This window comes from Protopterus annectens, chromosome 16.part0, assembly GCF_019279795.1.
Source record: "Protopterus annectens isolate FY-2018-M chromosome 16.part0, PAN1.0, whole genome shotgun sequence".
Lineage (NCBI taxonomy): Eukaryota > Metazoa > Chordata > Ceratodontiformes > Protopteridae > Protopterus > Protopterus annectens.
The window spans coordinates 667,672,220-667,697,096 of record NC_056750.1 but is presented as its reverse complement, the minus strand read 5'-3'; the positions used below and the strand labels follow the sequence as shown (position 1 = coordinate 667,697,096).

Genomic DNA, 24,877 nt, shown 5'->3' with positions numbered 1-24,877 from the left:
TTTGCCTCATCCAGTGACTCCACTACCTTTACTCAAGTGGCCAATGGCAGTCAGTCACTACCAGCCCAGGTGACAGATGACCCATTCATTCCTACCTATGGAACTTAATCAGCCCATTTGCTCACCCCAACCGTGCTCCAAGTCAGGTGTTACAGAATGGGTCTTCTTTTAGGTCTGGCAGCACAGACTACACTACTACTGGGAGTTCTTCCCCCTGTACTGGATCACTTGTGATCCACTCACTGCTGCCTACTGTGGAAATATGCCCCTGCATGCTAAGGTCCCAAGCCAGTGCACTTGCACAGGGGCAATGTGTTCAGCAAGCCTATGCTCTGAAAGTGCAATACCAAATTCCCCATCTAAGTGTCTCCCAAGAGGTGAACGACACCCAACTCCCTCCCTCCCTCTAGAATGGTTGAACCAGCAGCAGCTGCTCACTCCTACCATTCCTGCATCACATCATCCAGAGCTGTAGCCTAATTGTACATGTTTGTCAATTAAATCATTTGATGGGTGATGATGAACAGGTATACATCTTTTTCATAAAACAGTCCAACATCGTACTCTCTATCATTTTGGGAGGGTGGAGGGTATTGGAAGCTGGAGCAAACTTAGAGCCCCTATCAGCATCAAAGGAAACTACTACTGGCACTCAAACTAGGAATGAATCCCTGATTCTGAGTATGACCAGTGAGTCTTCTATATAGAATCATAAATGACCAGTAAGAGCAAGCTGGCCAGGGATGGTCATGGTTTTTTTAATGTAGTCACATGGCAGATCAATGATGACATCCTAAGATGTACCTGCATACATTGCACTCCTCCTGTCACTGACTAGTGGGCTTGTGCATAGCCAGCTCCTCACTAGCTTGTGACTCATGTAGCTGTTTTATGAATGGACTTCACAGAAGGAAGTTTTGGCCAATACCAATTATCCAGGCCTCCTGATCCCTTACATTCACCCATATGTCTGAAAATGACACACACTTCTGGCCCCTTGTCACCTTCCACACACTCCATTTACTGGGCTGTGATTTAAATCTCAAGCTTTTTTTGTCATGTCCTGCATGTGGCTGTTGTACAAAAAAGTGAGCTACTGGGAATTTGGAGATAGAAAATCTGATGGGTTCCTTATTTGCCGAGTTACTGTGAATTCATAGTCTTCTGATGCACAATAATGCTGAAAAAATAATGGAACTTGCTTCTGACACAACTGGTATTTTCATATCACAGTCTCTACCCAAAGTTTCACATGGAAAACAGCTTAATTTGAACGAGAACAGCAATTTGTAGCTATTTGCCAACAAACATAATTATCTGCTTGGTGAACACTACTTTGGGGACAAATTATACCCTTATTTATTTACCCAAGCTGCCTACACCTATTTCATGGACGGACAGGGCAGTTCCTTACATCCTTAAACTTCACCTTTATTAAGGGATTTACAACAAATGTCAATTACAATGATAACAGGACTAAAATGAATAAAACAAAGAACAATAAACACATCACAAGCATAACACTAAGTAAATCAAGAGTAAACGAAGCTGACTTGGTTCACAGTCCTCTTCCTCTCTACACACGCCAGTCTTGTTTATTGTAGTATCTGCCTCCAATTAATAACTGTATGTGCATTACAATCAAATGTAAATTTAACTTGCATTATTTCTACTTTGCTGTAACTTTTATTCTAGTGTTTGCCTTATTATGAAAGTTTGTTTTTCACTTCTCAGAATACTTATGCTAAAAGCATTGCTGACTATACTTCCTTAGACAGCTATTAAACAATTCAAACAATGAAAAATCAGGGCTACTACCTGTTTTCTTTACAATAACAAGCGTTTCATTGAGACCCTAAACTACTTATGTACTATTACTCTATGTATGGGTTTTCTTTCACTGTTTCTGTCATGGATTGTGGGTGAAAAGATTTATTAGATTAGCCCATCTACATGGTTAACAAATACCGGTTCCTATAAACAGTATACTTGAAATAACCTTTACCAAAACAAACTGCTCTCCCATAAGCTGATTCGATCCAATCTGCTTCTAGTGTAGACTGGTACATTTCCATTTGTAAATCTCAGTACTAATTTTCTTTAATTAAGCAAAACCATTTAGCTTCACAGCAGATACAAGATTCTCCCCAATTTAGAGATGCAAAAGCACTCCCCATTGCTGTGCTGGGCATACAGTTTAGGGAGGAAAATAGTAAAGGGAACCCCTTACCTGTGTACTTTTACCAAACTTTATCTATTACACCTCAAGCTTAAATTAAGTAATCAGGTAACTAATAAAACAACAATCTGGATTTGTGTATTGTAAAAGATGCAAACATACCAATAATTATAATGCCCAACACTCCAGCTGTCTGCAGATTCCTTGCTTTAGCAGCAAACATACAATCTCCACGTTGGGCTATAGCAATCTTCCCTTGTAATTCCTCAGGATTGGAAATTTTCGAACAAGCAGACAGAGGGATGCTTTTAGCCAGGCTTCCTTTCACCTGCAATATAAAAAAAGCAAGAAATTAATCTTATGTGTGGTCTGCAGTGCTCTATCGCACATATATGCATTTAATTTTGATTTGAAGCTCTTTATTTAAGGTTTGATCACTTCTATTTTGTATCTTATTGTAGTATTACATTTGTTTACAGTTTTCTGTTTTGTTGGAGTTTTCAGAGTTCCTCACCTACCAGCCCAGTCCTTGTTGTGTTCTTAAATTTGGTGGCTTTTGAGTTGCCCACCCCTACTGTAAATCTCATTTTGGACACTCCTTCCAGTCCCATCTCATCAGCTTATTCTACTGAGTAGAGAGAGATCATTTAGGAAGGCCCACTCCCTTAGTTTATCAACCTTAAATTACTGTGTTTCATCCCTTCTCACTTAACCAAAAAAAAAAAACTGCACTTTATTCATCTGCTTTTACTGTATTTGTGTTTCTTCCTACTTTATTTTGCTTTTGCTGCCTGTTCTTAAAAGTACTCAATTGCATTTATTCTGCTGCATTTATTACTGCTTGTTGCTAGCCTGATTAAACTGTAACTGTTATTCTAAGACTTTTGGTTTAAGGACTTGGGCTTCAGCCCAGTTGTTCTACATTAAGAAGGTTTGTGGCCTGCACTCTTGTGGCAGGACAGGTAGCTTACATCCTTATAAGTTGGGAGTTGCTGATTGAAGGCTTAGTGTCTGTTATTCTAAAAGTGTATTAGTTCTGGTTTAAGCACTTGGGCTTCAGGCCAGTTATTTTATATTAAGAAGGTTTGTGGTCTGCACTCTTGTGGGAGGAGAGGGTAGATTCGGGCCTTTTGAGCTGGGAATTTCTGGTTAAATGCTTATTATGCCTGCTTATTTGAACCGTTTCTTTCTGAAACTGGTGTGCCTTATTTTCTGTAGCATAGACTAGATTCAGACCTGCTGAATCTAGCTTTGTTTGTATAACTTGAGCACTAATCCAGGCCATCTTTTTTTGGAGAAGGTTGCCCTGCACCCTAGTGGCAGGAGTGTGCAGTTAAAACTTGTCTTTCTGAATACTGCTGGAACAGGGCTCAATTTTGAGCTTTTTTGCTAGTTAATTGGGTAATTTGTGTAAATCAGTTTGCTCGTTTGCTACTGTTATATATACTGGGTGACTTCAACTACCCCTCCATTAAATGGGAAAACTATTTATGTACCAATATACTTGCCCAATGTTTCCCTGGAATTCTTTAATTCCAATGCCCTGGACCAGCTCATTCTTACCCCCACTAGAGGTAGCAACATCCTTGACCTGGTCATTACTAACATGGGAGACCGTTGCGCTACACCAATATTCAACTCCTCCCTGGTTAGATCCGACCACAAACTAAGCACCTTGGAAATCCACATCCCTCCCACCACCACCCCCTGCAAAGGTAACCACCATGAAAAACTTCTCCAAAGCTAACTTTGGGCTCCTAAAAACAGAGGTGGCTAACTTCACAGCACCCATGCAAATGGAGAATAGTTGCATGACCACCGAATCATACACCAATGCACTGTACGAACACTTGCACAAATGCATGGATCTCACCATACCCAATAGAACCAAGACGCACTCCTCCAAACAAAGGAAGCCAATCTGGTGGTCCCCTGCCATAAACAAACTCTATAAAAAAAAAGGAGGAAACTGATGTGGAATAAGGTGAAGTCCCAAAATTGGAAAAGCTCCCTTATCAGCCTCAAAAAAAAGTTGAGATCCCTCATCAAATCCTCTAAAGCTAGCTATGAAAACAGAATTGCAGAAGATAGTACAGCCAACCACAAGGCCTTCTATAGTTATGTAAAGAATCTTCATGGCAATACCCAGATTTGCTCTGGACTACTGCACAATGGTGCCTCCTATACCAAGCCAACAGATATTGCCAATATACTGGCCACAGATTCAGTGCCAACTTTACCCCCCCCCCCAAGGACCAATCACAGTACCAGTAGATTGCCAGGCACCAGTACTACTGCTGCACAGGTTAAAAAAGCACTGTCCAAGGCCAAGAATACAGCTTCTATGGGACCTGACAATATCCCTAGCAGTGTTCTACATGAACTACAGAGTAAACTGGCACCTCACTTGTGTGCCCTGTTCAGTCACAGCCTCACCTCAAGCTTTGTCCCTACTGAATGGCACATTGCTACAGTCATCCCTCTCCACAAAGGAGGAGCGACTACAGACCTTGGGAATTATCGCCCCACTAGCCTGATGAGTCTGATATCCAAAGCTTTGGAATGCATCATCATGGACCTAATGAACAAGGATATAGGGAATCTCCAAACTCTGGATCTTGCACAGTTTGATTTTGTGAAGGGTAGATTATGCCTGCTCAACTTGGTTGACTTCTTTCAGTCAGTCACCAGAGATGTGGATGAAGTCAAGGTGGTTCATACAGCCTACCATGATCTGGCCAAGGCCTTTGATACCATTCCCCACTTGGGAATCATAGAAAAACTCACTAAGCTAGGCATCAACCCCTATATCATTAGGTGGGTTGCAAACTGCTTCACAGATAGAACCCACAGTGTGAAAGTAGCGGACTCCAAGTCAGACTGCCAACCAGTCACGAGTGGAGTCCCACAGGGTTCGGTCCTAGGTCCTCTCCAGTTTGGTATGTACTTCTCTGAAGTCCAGACCAACACGAAGGGACTCTGGCTGACAAAGTTTGCAGATGATTGCAAGTTGGGAGCCATTATTAACTCCCCAAGTGATGTTGACTCCTGCAAAAGGCCTCACTGAGACCAATGACTGCTGTCAGAACCATGGCCTTAAGCTCAATGCCAAAAAATGTGTCATCCCCCTTGGGAAAAAACCTGGTTCTCTTGAATTACCACATCGATGGTAGCCCACTGAACACTGAAGGCATTATAAGAGATCCGGGGATACAGGTTGACAGCAACCTCTCTTTTGATCACCACACTGCCACTGTGGTTAGAAAGGCCTTCTATGTGGCACATCTCATTACTACGGGTTTTGCATCCAGGAAGAAAGAGGTCATTGTCTCCCTTTACTCTTCCCTCATTAGGTCAATCATCGAGTACAATGCCCCATTTACATGTACCTCACTAGACACCTGCAACAACTGGAGAGGCCGCAAAAGTAAATCACAAAGAGGATCATAGGCCTTAAACACTTGCCCTATATGGACAGACTCAAAAAACTACCAACTATTCTGTTTCATATTGCCTACTTAGAGGCAATCTCTGCTTGACTTACAAAGCCATGTCTGACCCAGCCCTGTTAGAAATGTTACACCTAAAAAAATCCCAATCCCTCCGCACCACATGCTCCAGGGACCTCAACCTCATTACCACAATCAACAGAACATGCTGAAGGCACAGGTTCATAACCCAGAGAATGCCCATGCTCTGGAATAGACTTCCGATACATGTCAAGCAGAGCACCTCACTGGCCCTTTTCAAGAGAAATCTTGATGAGTGGATGGGAAATAGAAAGTTCACCCCAGGGATCACTCCAGGGGTTCTGCTTGATAGAGGCACTGGGAACTTATGGTGGCATGATGCCAGGGCACTTCTATGGGCTAGGCTTGTAAAAGCTCCAGGGCCATTGGCCTAGTACACACCTATGAACCTATGTGGTGATCTCCAGCAACCTCTTCACTAATTTATCAATTAAGTGGCTCTAGAACTACAAGAGCCCTAAGAGCACCATAACTTTTCTGAGTTTGCGACACCATAGGAAGTAGCAACATACATATCTACTTACATACAGAAGTCACATCCTACATGCCTTAGAATCACTGGCTCTTTTTTTTTCTTGAGAAAGTAAGAATTCCAAAAAACAAAAGGCAGCTTTCATAAGTGACTAGAACTGAGAAAAAAAATTAAATCCAGCAAGAACACCAAATCCAAAAACAATTTATATAAATCATTGAGCGCTTCCATCTATAAGGTTAGACTTCATCAAAATAAATGAAAAGTAAAAATAACTTCATGACTTCTATTTAAAAAAAACTGACCAATCATAATCATATAATTATATCATGATCTATGTAAATCCTTAAAACACGCCCACTGTTAATGGTAAAAATGCGAACAAACTCTCCTTGATATGAAAACATAACTATACATAAACAACCATGGCAAAAATGAAAATAATCTCTTCTTGATATAAAAACATTAAAACATGAGTTTTTATATCAAGAAGAGATTATTTGCATTTTTGCCGTCCTCAGTGGGACTTTCTTAAGGATTTACATAACATGATATAATTATATGATAATGCTTGGTCAGGGTATTTTTTTTAAATAAAAGTTATTTTTTAGTTTTCATTTGTTCTGATGAAATCTGATCTTACAGATGAAAGTGTTGAATTAACCATATAAATCATTTTAAGATTTGGTGTTCTTGTTGGATTTTGTTTTATTTATTTATTGACATTTGATTACCAACTGAGTAGATGCCCATTTTCAGCAGAGGCCCCAGGAGAAAAGCTCCAAATTATTACAAGACATTTTAAGAACAATAATTTTACAATCTTCAAAAATAAAACAAAACATCTGCAGTTTAAATAACTATAATAAATTAGTGATAATACAAACACATTGGTAAAGAATACAAGAATAACATACAAGTTGTATGACAACTGCCTGACTAGCTTGGTCTGCAAAGCTATGGAGCGCATCATCATGGATCTCATTAACAGAGACATTGGAAAATTTCAAACACTGGACCCTACCCAGTTCGGCTTTAAGGGCAGATCATGCCTCCTAAACCTGGTGGACTTCTTTGAGACAGTTACCAAGGCTATAGACGAGGGAAAGGTGGTCCACACAGCCTACCTAGACCTTGCAAAGGCCTTCAACACCATTCCCCACTCAGGTATTATAGAGAAGCTCACAAGCATGAACATAACCCCCTATATCACGAGATGGGTTGCTAACTGGCTCATGGACAGAACCCACGTGGTAAGAGTTGCGGGAGCTAGGTCTGACTCTAAACCGGTTACAAGTGGCGTTCCCCAGGGCTCAGTCCTAGGACCCCTCCTGTTCGGCATATACTTCTCAGAGGTACAGGCAAGCACAGGAGGACTATGGCTGACCAAGTTTGCAAACGACTGCAAACTAGGGGCTATAATTGACTCTCTGGCTGACACAGACATCCTCCAAAATGATCTCACTGAGACAGATACCTGGTGTCAAAACCATGGCCTCAAGCTAAATGCAAAAAAAGTGCATAGTCATCCCCTTTGGAAAAAACAAAGTACCCACAAACTACCACATAGGTGGTAGCCACCTAAATACAGAAGACATAATAAGGGATCTGGGGACACAAGTAGATAGTAACCACTCCTTTGATAATCACATTGCCAAAGTGGTTAGAAAATCCTTCAATGTGGCCCACCTAATCACGAAAGAGTTTGCATCCAGATCAAAAGAGGTCATTGGGCCACTCTTCGCATCACTCATCAGACCCATCATAGAGTACAATGCCCCATTTGGGATGTACCTTACAAGACACCTGCAACATCTGGAAAGACCAAAGAAGTACCTCACCAAGAGGATCACTGGCCTCAAGCAGATGCCCTATGCAACTTGACTGAAGAAACTCCAGCTGTACTCTGTTGCATACCACCTACTCAGAGGTGATCTCTGCCTGACATACAAGGCCATGTCCAACCCAGAATTGATGGACATGCTCCACCTAAAGAAAAACATATCCCCTCGAGCCACACGCTCCAGGGATCTAAACCTCACCACAACAATAAATAGACATACTGGAGGGATAGATTCCTGTCCCAGAGACTTCCCATGCTCTGGAACAAGATTCCAATCTACATTAGGCAGAGCTCTTCGCTAACCCTCTTCAAGAGAAACCTTGACGAGTGGATGGGAAACAGAAAGTTTACCCCAGGGATCACTTCAATGACTCTGCTGGACAGAGGCACAGGGAACTAATCTAAGGGGTGGCAAAAGCCAACACATTCCGGCTAGGCTTCTAAATGCCTTCGGGCAGATAGCCTAGTACCTACCCATGAATATAATGCAACTTGGCAGCACAGCAAATTCTAATGACCATGCAGACATACTGTCAGGGCCAATCAATAAAAGGGTTACACTTCTAAAAGTGTTAAACATTTTTTAGAAAAAAAAAAATCAGGGTTTTATTTATAAATTGCAAATTGGAAACTGAAGAGCTTGTCTTGAATTACTGTCTACAAAAGTACTGTTTTGTACCTACCATAAATGTAGATGTCCGAGTGTCTTCACTGCTGCAGTCATTACACTTGGGTTATCCTGCCGTCAGCCAGTCCCGCAGTCGGCCAGAGTTCCAAAGTCTTGGTCCGGCGTCGGTTGCTGTCGCTTCTTCCCTGACGTCAGTGCGCTAGGGGTATATAAGATGCAGCCAACGCCATTTTCTTCAGTTTTTCTTGCCCCCGTTGTCAGGTGCCCCCAAAAAGGTAGGCAATACATATTGCTAATAAAACATACAATAAAGGTAAAAAACAAAACCTTCAATAACCAGAAAATACACCACATAGGTAGTATAGGGTTGAAAGGCATAGATAAGTCCCAGCTAAAAAAGAGGGGATGGCGGGTGGGTAACCTGGACTGCAACAGTGAAGACACTCGAACATCTACATTTATGGTAGGTACAAAACTGTACTATGTTCCTCGTGTTTCACTGCTGCAGTCATTACACTTGGGTTGAATCCCAAAGCTGAGTCAGCGTGGCTGGTTCTATAGAGGATTTGGGGTGGCTATGAGGCCCTGCAGCACTGCAGTGGCAAAGCCAGCTCTGGGTCTAAAATAAAGAGGCAAGTGGTAATGCTTGGTAAAGGTGTGCACTGAACTCCAAGTTGCAGCTTCCAAGATATCTTTGGTAGGTACTCCTCTAAGGTAGGCAGTAGAAGTGGCTGTTGCCCTGGTGGAATGTGGTCTAATGTTACTAGGTACAGGTTTCCCATGCTGTGTGTAGCAGAACCGGATACAGTGTCCTATCCACTTTGAAATGGTCTGCTTTGAAATAGCCTTTCCCTGTGATCCTGCAGCATATCCTACAAACAATTGCTCAGTTTTTCTGAAAGCTTTTGTTTTGTCCAAGAAGAAACGTAATTGTCTGTGTTATGTCCAAGGAATGCAGAAGTCTCTCCCCTTTATTCTGGGGATTTGGATAAAAAGTTGGCAAGTGAATAGTTTGGTTAAGAGCCACACTGGATACCACCTTAGGCATAAAAGAAGGGTTTAGTTATTAGAGAAACTCTGTCTTGGTGAAAAATGATGAAAGGCTCCACTGCCGTTAGTGCCTGTAACTCTGAGACTCTTCGTGCTGAGGTTATTGCCAGAAGCAGAGCAGTTTTCCATGATACATATTTTAATTCTGCTGAATTGGCTGGCTCAAAAGGAGGTAAAGTGAGTTTTTCCAAGACAAAATTGAGGTCCCAAGTTGGTGTTGGTGCTCTCCGGGGCAGTCTTATGTTTTTAGCCCCTCTGAGGTTCTGTTTTAGCAATAGATGAGAGAAAATAGGATGATCTGTGTTGTAATAATCGAGATGGCAGAGGCGTGGATCTTAATGGATGAGAAGGATAGTCCTTTGTCCAGCATCTTAGTTAAGTATTGTAATATCTGAGGAATATTTGGGACAAGCGGGTCAAAGCTTTGAGCCTGGTTCCAGGCACAGAATCTCTTCCACTTTTCCGAATAAGATTTCCTGGTGCTAGGCCTCCTGGCCTCCAAAATGACATCCATAACAGCTTTAGAGAGAGGTTTTGAGATGACTGTGCAGGATCTGATTGTTTTGTTGAGTCAGACGGTGCGGAATTTGAGGTAAAATCCATGGTGGGCCTTGAGCTATGTTCTTTAAGATTGGGTACCAGTGCTGGCGTGGCCAGTCTGGGGCAATCAGGATCATCTGTGTTTTTTTTTGTCTGGCTTTTAGGAGTATCTTTGAAAGGAGAGGCAGTGGTGGGAAGGCATAAACTTTTAGGCTTTTCCAGCTGAATGAGAGAACATCCACTTTCCATGCTTGTGTGTGATAAGTCCTTGTGCAGAATTTTTGTAGTTGGCAATTCAGTGGGGAGGCAAAAAGATCTATGTCTGGGCACCCCCATTTTTGCGTTATGCTGCATACTTGTGGATTTCATTTTCACTCGTGAGGATCCATGATGTTTCTGCTTAAGTCGTCTGCCAGAGTATTTTTCTTTCCTGGCAAGAATTGTGCTTGCAGATGAACTTGATAGGTTAGAGCTGTGTTCCACAAGGTCATGGCTTGTCTGCATAGGGGGTAAGAATGAGTGCCCCCTTGCTTGTTTATGTACCACATAACTGTGGTGTTGTCTGTCTTTAATAATAGTTGTCCTGGATGCAGAAGGTCCTTGAAAGCTGTTAGGGCATTTTGTACAGCCAACATCTCTTTTTGATTGATGTGAAGATGCATTTGGTCTGCAGTCCACTTGCCCTGAATACATTTTCCTGCCACGTGTGCTCCCCAGGCGTAATCCGAAGCATCTGTTGTTAATGTCTGCCTGGCTGTGGGTAAAGTGAAAGGATGTCCCTTGTTGAGGTGACATGCCTGTGCCCACCATTGAAAACTCCTGTTGTAGGCAGGGAATTAGTGGTATTACTGCTTCCAAACTGTGACAGTATTGAGTCCAAACACTTTTTAGGTACCATTGTAATTTTCTCATATGCAGTCTGGCATATGGAATTAGTAGAATGCAGGATGCCATGAATCCCAAGGCCTGCAGAATTTTTCTTGTAGGGAGTTGGGTCTTTGTTGCCATCAATTGAAAATACTGAGTCAGTTGTCCTTGCTTGTCTGGCGTGAGATAAGCCATCTGGGCCATTGTATTTATAGTTTTGACTTCTTTTCATTTACTGTGTACCCTAGGCAAATTAGTAACCTTTTTACAAACGCCAGATGCTTTAGAAGAATGTCCTTGCTCTCTGCTTGAATAAGGCAGTCGTCCAGGTAAGAATATATTTGAATTCCTTTTTGTCTGCAAAATGCAATTACTGGTGCCAGGCACTTTGTGAAGACCCTGGGCGCAGTAGATAAGCCAAAGGGCAGTGCAGAGAATTGGTAATGCATTGAACCAGCTATGAATCTGAGGTATCTTCTGCAATTTTGTCTGATAGGGACATGCAGGTATGCCTCTTTGAGGTCCAAGGTAACAAGCCAAGCCTTCTTGCCCAGCATGGGAAGAAGCTGCTGTAGTGTTAACATTTTGAATTTCGGAACATCCAGGTAAATATTTAGAGTAGAAAGGTCTAGTATTGGTCTCCAGGCTTTGTCCTTTCTGGGGACCAGGAAAAGTCTTGAGTAAAATCCTTGTCCTTGTTCCTGTTGTGGCACTTTTTGAATAGCTCTCATGTCCACGAGGGCTGTAATTTGTTTTTGTGCCTCTGCCCATTGATTTTGTGGCAGGTCTGGCATTCCTTTTAGCCTTGGTAGAGTGTGAAAGTGGAACCTGTAACTTTTAGACACAATATTCAGAACCCATTTGTCTTGGGTGATTGTTTGCCAATTTTGAGAAAAGAGTGCTAGTTTCCCCCATTCGAAGGGGGAAGTCATTGGGACTGTTTCCTGTAAGGTTGTGACTTGTCTTCACCTCCTTTTGGGGTTGAAGCACCCCACTGTTGTGGTCTGTAAGAGCCTTGGGGCTGAGATCTGCCTCTTGGGCATCTGTATCTGCCTCTTTGTGGTCTATCTGACACTGGAAAGGACCAATTCTTTGAAGGCCAATTTCTGCTAAATCGAGGTGGCTGTACCTGTAAGAAATCCTTCACTGTTTGCATAGATTTTGCCTTATCCTCCATTTTCTTTAATACCACTTCTGCCTTAACACCAAATAAAATATCCTGCTGTAAAGGAGCATCCAATAATTTTGCCTTGACATGATCTGGTAAACCTTTTTCTTTTAACCAAGCATGCCTTCAAATCACAGATCCTGTAACTGCTGCTCTACAAGAAGAATCTAATGAATCAAAACCACATTGCAGAGTACGTTTTCCCACTTGTTCAGCTGCATGCAATAAATCATGCATTTCCTTATAGTCAGGATGTTCTGAACTTGTAATAATTTTCTGTTTTAACTGAGGCAGTAAATATTGTTGGTATTTAAGCATATGAAACTGGCAATTTAAAGCTCTCACTGCTAAAGTTGCAGAAGTGTAAACTTTCTTCCCCCATCTGTCTAATGCTCTAGAATTCCTATCAGAGGGAACTGGATTTTTAGCCGTGGAAGCCTTTACCCCTTTGGGACCCTGGGAAATAGTTTCTGGGTCAACAACAGGGTTTTTATAAAGAAATTTGTGAGAGTCAGGGACTCTGTAGTACCTGTCTGGCTTGACTGGAGCAGGGGGCAAAGAATCAGGATTTAAACTGGATTCAGAAAACACATCATCCGCAATGTCTAACACTGGCGGAATAGAAAGGGGCCTGTGCTGAGGCAGTAAAAGAAAGTATCTGAGCCTCTTCTTGGATTCTGAGTAATCCTGGCCCTCCCAATGGAAATGCTCCCTTATGGTATGTAAAGTTTCCCCAAAAGAATAATCCTCAGGAGGAGAGGCTGAAGGAATTGATTCTTCAGCATCAGAGTCCTCATAGGGGGGTAAAGAGTATCCCTGGTCTGAAGAGGTATCAGAATATATGGAAACCTGGTAAGAGGAATCATAGTCTGTATCCTGCCTAGGCCTTTTAACAGGAGGGGGATGGGTACCCCTGATCAGAGTAATTAAGTCTTCGGCCATCTTGAGCATTTGTTTTTTAGGCATGGAGGCCTGTCCAGGTGAATGCTGTACTTGCTTCTTTGTCTTTAAAGGAGTTTTAGACTTGGCTGTAGTTTTTATGGTAAGCTGTGAAGGTCTGAAAACACCCTCAGAAGCCGATGCCTGCTCAGCGGCTCTGGACCCATCTGAAGGGTTAGTTTCCGTAGGCCCAACACCTTGAGTATCCAGAGGCCTAGACATCTCCACGTGGGAGTCTGAGGCGGCCTGTGGCTCTGAGGTAGTGGGTATCAGGGGCTGCGAAAGCGCCTCACTGAGAACTGGCGAACTGGTGATTGGCCTAGAAGAGGCTTCATCATCAGTTTGGGGCCTCAGATGCCTGTCCTTATCCTTGTCCTTGCGTTTTTTGTGTATTGCGGTCGTCGGTAGTTCCGACGGTATGGTATAATTAAATATTCGGCCAAAGTAATGGCGAGTAAAATCAAACCGACGTTTAATAGTGCATTTGTTAAATCTAGCACAAAACCGACAACTAGTGACGTCGTGGTCTGGGCCTAGGCAGGGAATACAGTAAGAATGAAAATCCTTATGAGGTATTTGCTTCCAACAAGAAATACAATTATTAACTTTTACTGACATTGGTCTGAGGCAAGAAAAAGTTTCACCAACAGGGTACTTAGCTTTATTGAAGACTTCGGTTCTGAAATTTGAATTGAAAATCTCAGGAGTCGGCCGAACTGCTTTTGTTTCGGGCACCGCGCGGCAAGAAAGACTGAAGAAAATGGCGTCGGCTGCATCTTATATACCCCTGGCGCACTGACATCAGGGAAGAAGCGACAGCAACTGACGCCGGACCAAGACTTTGGAACTGTGGCCGTCTGTGGGACCACCTGACGGCAGGATAACCCAAGTGTAATGACTGCAGCAGTGAAACACGATGAACATCTACAGTTCAAACAGGTAAAATATATTTTGGAGACATGAAGAGAAAGTTCTCAACAATTTTAGAAAACACTGTAGAAATATAGTTTTAAAACCCCTTCAGTATAACATTTTATATCCAACACAAATTCTGAATATAATGGTATCAGAGATGGGATAGTGCAAGTACTTAAATAATGAAAAGAACTGACAGTAATATTAAACATATTTTAAATTGTAAAGTCATGTTACACTAAATATCTATGACTCCCCTTGAACTTATTTTAGGAAGTTAGCTGGAGTTCTATAATTCACTGAATTTCATTCAGTTTTATTTCATTCAAATGTTTATTCAACAAATCTATTGTCGACCCCCCCCCCCCAAAGCCTATATTAGACGCTAAGGCGTCAAATACATTTTCTATGGCCAAGTTTATAGATTTAAACCTTAAGGGAATATTAAAACAGTTTCTACACATTCTACAGGATTCATGGGATTGTCTTAAGAAAATTCAACAGGGAATGTATAGTGAACAAGTGATATTTGCAACAACTGATGTCCGCGATTTATTCACAGTGATCCCCCATGAAGAGGGAATTAGTATGTTTTATGATTTTCTTTGTAAATATTCTGGGTTTACACACTCCAAAATATTGATGTTTCAGACAGTTATGGAAATGATATTGAGCAACAATTTAATTCTGTTTGAAGGACATTATTTTAAACATAAAACAGGGGTAGCCATAGGGGCCTCATGTGCGCCCCTATTGGCCAATATTGTCCTCGCTGAATGGGGAAATTTCTAAGGTATTCACTTCAGAATTTTTTGATCGGTGTATTTTCTGTGGCCGCTATTTGGATGATATTCTCATTCTTTGGCGAGGAACCGAAGAGTCACTATATGAATTTTTTGACTACCTGAATGGAAGTACATCTTTCTTACAGTTCACAATTAACATCAATGACAATGTTATACATTTTTTGGATATCACTATTATTAAGGATAGTAGATTTATTTCCACACTCTATAGGAAGCCAACCTACTCCAATACCTTATTACATTTTTCCAGTGCCCACCCATTTCATCGAAAAGATCTCTGGTTAAGGGGCAAGGAGTTAGGTTGGCTAGAATGGTCAGTGGGAAAGACTTGTTTCTCAATGAAATAGTAACTCTTAAGAGTAGGTTATTGGCAAGAGCGTACCCTTTGTCTTTTATAAAGCCTATTTTTCAAGAAGTTATTAACAAGAGAGATGAAGGAATTTTTTCTCCTATATTAGGGGTTACATCTAATGTTAATAGTGACAATGGGACTGATGGCAGTAACTCTTTTTCACATTCCATGACTCTTACATTCAGTCCCTTATATGGAAAAATAAAAGAAATATTACATTTAAATTGGGTGTTATTTGATATGGAGCAACAATTTAAAAATAAGCTTGGCAACCATCTTGTCATGGTTTACAAGAAGGATAAATCACTCAAAAATTTATTAGAAAGTGATACAACTAGAAGGACTAAGGGAAGGATGGCAAAATGTGGACACTGTCACCAATGTCCACATATGATGGAAAGAGAATCCTTGTTCATTAAGGGGTTTGGTTGGGTGGTCTTGAAGCAAAGGTTTAATTGTTATAGCAAAAGTATTATTTATATAGCGATTTGCCAACAGTGCCAGAGTTTCTATATAGGGAAAACTATTAATTGTTTAAATAGGCGAGTCTATCAGCATTTATATGATATAAAAAAGAATAATCCTAAGGATGCACTTTTTAAACATATTAAAGGAAATCCGGTGCATTATTTTAAATTTAGTGCTCTAGAACAGGTTAACAACAATAGTAGGGGGGGCCCCTTGGACACTTTTTTGGAGTATCGAGAACTGATGTGGCAGTTAAAATGCAATGCGACACTCCCCCAGGGCTTAATGAAACTGTCAGTCTTTCCAGTTACCTTAAATTGAAGGCATATTTTCATATCCGAATGCACATTTTTATTTAATGATTTTTAGTAACAATCAATTTTTAGGCTCAAACTTGCTAACAGCATGTATGTATATGGATTTTGTTAGGATTCTATGCCTCTGTTGCTAATATGATGTACTTGATATATCAACAATTTTAGGTTTATGGTGTAGGAATGAGATGTTTATGGTTTTAGAACAGTACTAGTATATATATGTATTTTTAGCTTAAATGTCTAATTAAATGAAGTCATGTGATTTTTTTGTATAAAAAAGGAAATGACCTAGTTGGTTATGTTTTCTGAGGAAGTCAAGCTAACAGCAGACGAAAGTGCTAAAAATAAAGAGTCGTGGTGCCTGTGTGCCATTTTGCTCTTTCTTCTTTTATATTAACAGCATGCTGATGTATTCTCTGAAAACCTTTGTTACTCAATAACTTTTCTTTCTTCTTCATTTCTGGACTGCATTCAAACAAAGCACTAGTAATTTTAGCTGATATTCCATTAAAATGCAAGAGTGATCTGCTATATACTGATTCAAAAGGTACATTACATACAGTAATTAATCATGTAATACCATTCATACAGACGAAAAATACAGCAGACATGGCAGGCCTATAACATAATATCTAATGACATAACTGCTTTCATGAAGTTGTCTGGTGTTTTCATTAATGAAACAACTGTCTCAGAGTAGAAAAAGCTAAAACATTTCTACAAACTCTTACAGAACATGTAAAGATGAGGAAGATGAGTGAAGTTTTCCTGCTTGATACTGATTTTATATTTACATACACTGCTGCTTGATACTGATTTCCATCAGTCTGTGTTTTTTGATAATTGTTCAGATTGGGTTGCATGAGGTATTGCTGATCTTTTATTTTCTATACTTGAATGAAGCAATATTCTTTTTGTGAGCAACCTTTACAGTTATTATTAATTTTCAAGCTGAGCAGCCAAGAGCTTCAGATTATGCAGAACGCTCAGCAATCGACCATAAGCGAACTCACTGTTCCGTTGTTCCTCAATGAACAGCTTTGGCTCCGCTACATGGCTTTTGATTGGTTTGTATCACACATTTACTGCCAGTTGGCATCACCATACACAAACTAATCAAACAGCTACTCCGCTGTTCTGCTCTGCACAGCATTGGCTGTGCTACACAGTTTTTGATTGACTCATGCTCTGCAATTACAGCCAATCGCCATTGCGGTATATGAACAAAGGAAATAGCTGTTCCCGAGGATGGGATCCAATGAGAGCTCCCAAATACATGACCATTCATGTACCAGGAATGGTTGTGAAAAACTATATTTAAAGAAGGGGAGGAAAAATAAAACAGCAGCAAAACAGTACCAAAGTAAATAACTGGAATACCAGCAGTTAAAAGGAATCCTTTTAACTGCTGGTATTGCAGTTATTTACTTTGGTACTGTTTTCCTTCTATTTTATTTTTCTCCTTGTCTTTAAATGCATACTTCTCAACCTCCTACAGTAGGAAATCTTGACAAAGCCAATACCCAAACATAATGTAGCGATAAAGCCACAAAACAGGGTCAATTTTTAGATATTGCTCTTATAAACTTAACGAGTTGCTAGAATAGCAGGTTTTTGTGTTACCATACATGATCTGAAGGATATGATGTCTGAAACTCAAATATCTGTCATTATCTTATTATTTAATTCCTCAGTGATTTGCCAGAAAACTACATATTTAAGAGGAACAGACCAAAAATATGAGTCAAAAATTTGGGCATTCTACAAAATTCTGGGCAGTTGAGAGGTATGACAAGGGTGAATGTGTGTGTACATTTTGGTTGAAAGTCCATGGTCATGACCATGATCAAGGTACGCTTTTCGGGCAGTGCGAAAATAGGGTGTTACACATTTTAACTGCATGTCACACATTGCTGTGGTCTGTGTTCCACAATGGCCTCTTAACAGGTTGAGACCTATGTTGTCAAGAGAAAGAGGTTGATCTAATAAGTTAAAAAGTACAAGCTAAACTATAGTAAACTCTGCAGTTATTGTCTGTCAGAAGCTACCCAGATTTTACTCACTATGAAAAAAAAATCAAAACTGTGTGTGAAGGAATGTGGGAGTGATATTTCAAACAAGATGAAGACTTCAATGGCATCCACAGAATAGCCACAATAAAATCTATAACAGAAAACTGATTACATAAATGGAAGTTGAGAACAGCAAAACTGGACAAGCCAGCTCTTCGTAAAAATATGCAAAATGTACTAGCATTTACTTTATGTTATTTATTTTCCTGGCTGGATAGCTGCCACTCAAAATTTTTTTTTTCAGGGAAGAATCAAAGAACCAATGCTCCAGTGTAAATCTTTCACAAGTTTTGAAGCAAAACAAATGACAGCATTAGATAAAGGAAAAAAGCACAACTGCAACATGGATGCCAGCACTATATTAGTAAACAACAAAATCACTCTATAAGAAAAAAAATACTAGTCATTGGGACACCAATGTCCCCCTCACTAGGCTCGACAAGAAGAAAGTCACAGTCAGTTGTCTGTCTGGTGCCAAAATCATCACGCACGCACTTAAGTCTCTCCACAACAAGTATGAGTATGACTCTGTCACTGCTCATGTTGGTGTGAATGACTTGAGACATACCTCCCTGGACTATATGAAGAGAGACATGATTGAGCTGTCAGAGTATGTGCCCCAGTATGACACTAGCCCTAAGCAGCATGCTACCTTCACCAAGAATGATAAAACAATACCAACAAAAAATAATTGACTTCAACAACTCTCGTGTCATTCCAAAGGGATCCAGTATCTGTGTGCCTGGGGTGACATGGTTGACAGGCCTCGATGCTTTACCACAGATGGCCTCCACCTGTCACCACTGGCATTCTGTACATTGGCCAAGGCTCCTGCTATCCCCATTGTGCCTGTTTTAGGCAATGTCCCAAAGATTCATTCATAGATTCATAGATTACTACTAGGCTAACTGTCCCCAGGGATCATTTTAAGCCTAGCCAATTACCCCATGTGAGAATCAAACCCTGCACCTTGTGTTTTTAAGGTAAGCACCTTAACCATTACACCTACCTCCTACCCCTTTACACCAACCTCCCACCCCATGTTTTATGTTGGAAGACAAATCTTCCAACATAAAACATTTGTCAAAAAGCAAATTGGAAGTCATGCTGCTTAACGCTAGGAGCCTTAACCTGAAAATGCACTCACTTAGAGGCTCTCCTTGCACTGGAAGATGCCGATGTTTGTGCGTTCATGGAAATTTGGTTCAGGGCTGTGGAGGGCACCCCTGCCTTACCAGGCTATATCTCATTCCACACATTCTGACCCCAAAATGAGGTCAGGAAGACTAAGGGTGGTGGAGTCTCCATCTTCACTAAGGACAGGCACACCTTCAGACTGGTTTGCCAGCATGACACAATGGAACTATGTCAGGTGCAACTGACAGTTGGAAAGACACCTATCCAAGTTAAAGTCAGCTATAGACTCCCCCCCCCTCCATGTTTCAGGACACCCATTCTCTTACCTGGATCTACTTGATTCTATCAGGGTACTCCTAACACCCCAATCGTTGGTAACTTCAACTACCCCACCATAGACTGGGTGAACTATTCCTGCACTAATGCACTAACTCACCGATTCCTTGACTTCATCAATTCTAATGCATTAGACCAGCTCGACTCATCCCCCACAAGGGGAGATAACATTCTGGACTTGGTTCTTACCAACATGGGTGACCGCTGCACCACTCCCATAGTATGTTCTTCCCTGATGAGATCAGATCATCGGACTGTCTCATTCAAAGTTTCTATTCCACCCCACCCCACCCACCGCCAGCCGTAATCAAGCTAAAAAACTTCTCAAAAGCTGACTACAACCACCTAAGAGAGGTTTATCTGTAGCTTCACTCAGAGGATGCAGACAACTATGCTGAATAGTATGCCAGTGCAATATACAAGCACCTATACAACTGCATGGACTCAGCCATACCCAAAATAACTAAAACCTGCTCCTGAAGGAGACACATACCTGTTTGGTGGACATCCTCTAGCAAAAGGCTTTACAACAAAAGGAAGAAACTGTTATCCAAGGGTAAAAAGGAACAAATTCCAAACTGGAAAAACTCCCTCCTTAGCCTCAACAAGCAAATTAGATCACTAGTGAAAACCTCCAAAGCCAATTATGAATCAAAACCAGCCTCTGAAACAAAGGGAAACCACAAAGCCTTCTTCAGTTATGTCACGAACCACCATGGCAAAGCCCAGGTTTGTTCCGAACTAAAACTTAACAGTATCACTCGCACTGATCTTGTTGACTAAGCCAACCTGCTAGCAGATAGGTTCAGTGCAAACTTCACCCCCCCAAAGGCCCTTTTGACATCCCCAATACTTGTCCCGCACCTCACATCTCCATAGATCAAGTGTTAAAGGCCCTATCCAAGGCAAAGAACAAAGCTTCCATGGGACCAGACAGTATCCCAGGCTGTATTCTGCACCATTTCCAGCAAGAACTGGCTTCGCCACTGAACACCATATTCAACCACAGCCCAAGTACAGGCTTCATTCCAGCAGAGTGGAGAACTACCATTGTCATAACCCTTGCACAAAGGTGGTGCCTCTACTGACCCTGGAAACCACTGCCCCATTAGCTTGACAAATCTGATCTGTAAAGTCATGGAGTGTATTATGGATCTCATAAACAAGGACATAGTCAGTCTCCAAGCACTCGACCCCACCTAGTTCAGATTCGTCAAGGGCAGATCTTGTCTGCTGAACCTGGTTGACTTCTTTGAGACTGTCACCAAGGCCCTGGATATAGGAAAGTCCGTACATAAAGCTTACCTTGACTTGGCCAAGGACTTTGACACAATCCCCTACTCGGACATCATCGAAAAGCTAACACAACTTGGCGTAAATCACTATCTCATCAGGTGGGTGGCCAACTGGCTCACTGACAGGACCCTCAAGGTCAAAATAGGTGCCTCCACCTCCGATAGCAGACTTGTCACTAGTGGAGTTCCCCAGGGATCTGTCCTGAGACCCATACTGTTTGGCATCTACTTTTCAGAGGTCTAGGCAAAGACAAAAGGCCTGTGGCTGACCAAGCTTGTGGATGACTAAGTTGGGTGCTGTCACTGACTCCTCAAATGACATTAACATACTGCAAGAGGGTCTTACAGCAACTAATGACTGTTACCAAAGGCATGGCCTCAAGCTAAATGCAAAAAAATGTATCATCATACCATTCGGCAAAAGCACGGCCCCTACTGATAACCACATCAATGGCAACTCCCTAAGCACACAACCTGTGGTGAGAGACCTGGGTACTCAGGCTGATAACCTCACATTCGACCATCATGTAGCGGCAGTGGTCTGAAAAGCCTTTTACTTGGTTCATCTCATAAGTAAAGGGACTGCATCCAGGAAAAAAGGAAGTTATTACCTCTCTATACTCCTTCCTCATTAGACCAGTAATTGAGTATAATGTGCCGTTTAGTATGTACCTCTCCAAACATCTGCACCAGCTAGAAAAGCCATAGAAATACCTCAGAAAGAGAACCCATGGCCTCCAATACCTGTCCTATGTGGACAGGCTCAAATCACTATCACTCTACTCGGTATCGAACAGATTGCTCAGAGGTGATCTGTGTCTCACCTACAAGGCTATCTCAGACTCTGCCCTAGCAGAGATGCTCCATATCTATAAGTCTAACTCCTCGAGCATTACCCTCTCGAAAAGCCTCAATCTAATATGCGACATTAGCAAAACCTGCTGGAGAGAGAGGTTTGTCTCCCAGAGGCTGCCCCCTCCCTGGAATAGACTTTCTATAAACATCAAACAGAGTACCTCACTGACCCTCTTCAAGCACAACCTTGATGAGTGGATGGGAAACCACAGATTTTTCCCAGGGATTCCACCTGTGTCTCTCACTGACAGGGGCAACAGGAACTAACAGAGGTTTCTTTTTGGGGATAAACTCTTGGCTAGGCTTGTAAGGGCCACAGGGCCATTAGCCTAGTAACCTTCTATGATCCTATGATCTACCTATCAGGATGACAAAAAAATTAATTCTGTTAAAAAGTTGTGGGAATTCAGGTGTCAACAAAATTATGATTAACATTATTTCAACTTGCAAGCTAAGGTGTTGATTGACAGAATAATGAATATAATTTGTTCATGTAGTGTAGACATCTACTTTTGAAAACAAGTAACTTCAATAATACAGAGACTTCTGCTGCAACCAACTTGCCCCAAAGTTGCACATGCTCTGTGAAGGAATGGAAGAATCTTAAACACTTACACCATGTTCTTCATTAGTAAGATCTAACCCAAACTGTGCAGGACCAGCGGTTAGTACGACTCTACCTAAAAAAGGTGGTGATACAATCTGTACAGAGAGAGGTGTAATTCCTTGTTCTTCTCCTGAAGGAGTCTGCGTCAGTTCAGCTATCAGTTTCAGAGTATAAACACCTTTCATAGAACTCTCTGCCTGTAAAAGAAAAAAATACATTATTTTAGTATCTTAAGCAAGCTGATCCACAAAAATATTACTCTAAATACCTTCCTTGAAAAAAATAAGACACAAATTAAATGTACACTACCTAAAGAGTTTGAAAATGTACAAAAACCTGACAAGTCAGAGAACATGGACTACTCTGTAGTAATGTAAATCTCGGTTAAGTCAAAATATGAAATGATGCATAATGACTCAAGTGTCTTGGAAATGACATCATCACATAACAACACACAGCACTGTGGTACCTTACAGTTATTACACAAGGGCTTCTTTTCAGTAGCATTTCTGATATTGTCTGTGCCTGATCTGGATGCAGTGGTGTTGCTGTGCAGTGGTCTAAACTTCAAATTTGCATAACCAGTTTATAATCTATTAACAAGCACAAAGAAAACTGTGTTTACTGTATGAAAGCTTTTCTGCTCATTGTTAAAAAAGTTTTAATAAAATGCAGGCAACATATGTAACTAATGTTCCAAAAATATTTTCCAAAGGTATACTGTTCTAAATCATATATCATCCAAAGTATTTTTGAACTGCTGAAAATAAAGCATTTGAAATACGATGCAGGATATATTCTACTCAAGTTAGTTCAACTGCTGTACTTTGAGCTATGTTTGAACATGCGGCACAACTATTTGGTGAAGTCTGTTTTTATTTGGTCTTCAAAGCTGCTTATTTAGGTTATTAGAACACACAGCTAACCCACACATGCCTCTCTGGACACCTCTCATTCTTGCCATCTCCCAAGGACAATGCCTCCTTGCCAACCTCAGTTCTCATTTTTACACAAGTGCTCCCTCTACCATGGCATTTCAGCTAGATGCCATCTTCTTGGTAAAGAAACACTTCCATTATTATTAGAAGTGCACCTTTCCTCCAGCTTTAAAACAAGATCAGTGTTAAACATATCTCATCACTAACTCGGATTGGTGTTACTGTTATCAAGTAAATTTTACTATTATTTTTGTTACGATAGACGTCAAAGATCTTTTCTCAGTTATTCCCCACCATATAGGACTACTGTGGTTTGAGGAAATACTAAGTGAATTTGAATTTTTGTCCCAGAATGATTTTCGTTGAGAACATGGAAATTGTCTTGAACAACAATTTTATCTATCTCCAGGGGGAGCATTACAAGCAAGTGGACCGGGTGGCGATGGGTGCAGCCTGCGCCCCAGTTTATGCAGATATTGTAATCCTATACTAGGAAAAGACATTACGTGTTCAATTTTGAATATTACAAACACATTAGAGCTTATCATATTTTCTTAGATGGCATTCTACTGGTTTGGCAGGGACCCCTAATATTTTGGTTGATTTTATGAATTATATAAATGGGACAATTGAATTTTTATCATTTACACATGCTGAAACTATCCATTACTTGGATGTGTTGATTTTTAAAGATGTGGTGAATCAGAAGTTTGTTTCACGTGTTTATAGGAAAGGCCACTTCTCTAATTCATACTTGCATTTTCAGAGCAATCACCCTTATTTTCAAAAGAAGAATATTGTCAAGGGGCAAATGGTTCGGGCTGCCCGCATGACCTCCCTTAGGGAAGATTTGATAGACGAGTTAGAGTTCATTGGAAATTTATTTACATTGAGAGAATATCCAAAGATACTCATCGACCCGATAAAAGAAGAGATTTTGAGGGGATGATGTACCAAGTATACCCCTCTAACTGATATTAAGGAGGTGGTGTCAAATAATGGACCTTTAATAGCAAATGGTGTTATGAATGAAGCCCCCCCAATGTGCTAGGGAATGAGGAATTATATTTTGTTACTAGGTACACCCAGGACACCAATAAAATCAAAGATATTATTCTCAAATATTGGAAGATTTCACTTATGCCTAGTAGTCCCTCAGGTGTTTTAGTTACTCCTTGAAATTCAGTTATAGGAGAGGGGCGAATCTCAAAAATATATTTGAGCAAGGATTTAAACCTAATCCCCATGGTGAGAAACTCAGGAAAGGAACTTACAGATGTGGTCTTTGCCCACAGTGCCCCTTTTTAGCTAAGAAGGATGAGTTATATTTACCTAGCACAAAATAAATATGTATCTATGGATGGTTACTATACATGCTACTCAAAAGGGATGAGATATATGGCTTACTGTATTCTCTATTTTTCATATTATATTGGGAAAACTGAACGGTGTCTAAAGCAATATGATATAAACAAGAACAAAGAGACTAATGCCTTATTTAGACCCCTGAGTACATGTAGCCAGGCAGATTTTAAATTCTGGGTTATCAAACAAGTTAAATCC

The 24,877-nt window shown here is 40.9% G+C and overlaps 1 protein-coding gene across 2 annotated transcripts in view; it reads right to left on the bottom strand.

Annotated features, from left to right (window-relative positions):
- Positions 1 to 24,877, bottom strand: part of LOC122790747 (ER degradation-enhancing alpha-mannosidase-like protein 3) — a 765,530-nt gene that overhangs the window by 93,111 nt on the left and 647,542 nt on the right. For both annotated transcript variants that reach the window (XM_044058342.1, XM_044058343.1), the window contains exons 17-18: positions 22,385 to 22,573; positions 2,342 to 2,507 (exon numbers count right to left, since the gene is read on the bottom strand). In XM_044058342.1, coding sequence (XP_043914277.1) covers positions 2,342 to 2,507; positions 22,385 to 22,573 — 355 coding nt within the window. The remainder of the gene's footprint in view (positions 1 to 2,341; positions 2,508 to 22,384; positions 22,574 to 24,877) is intronic.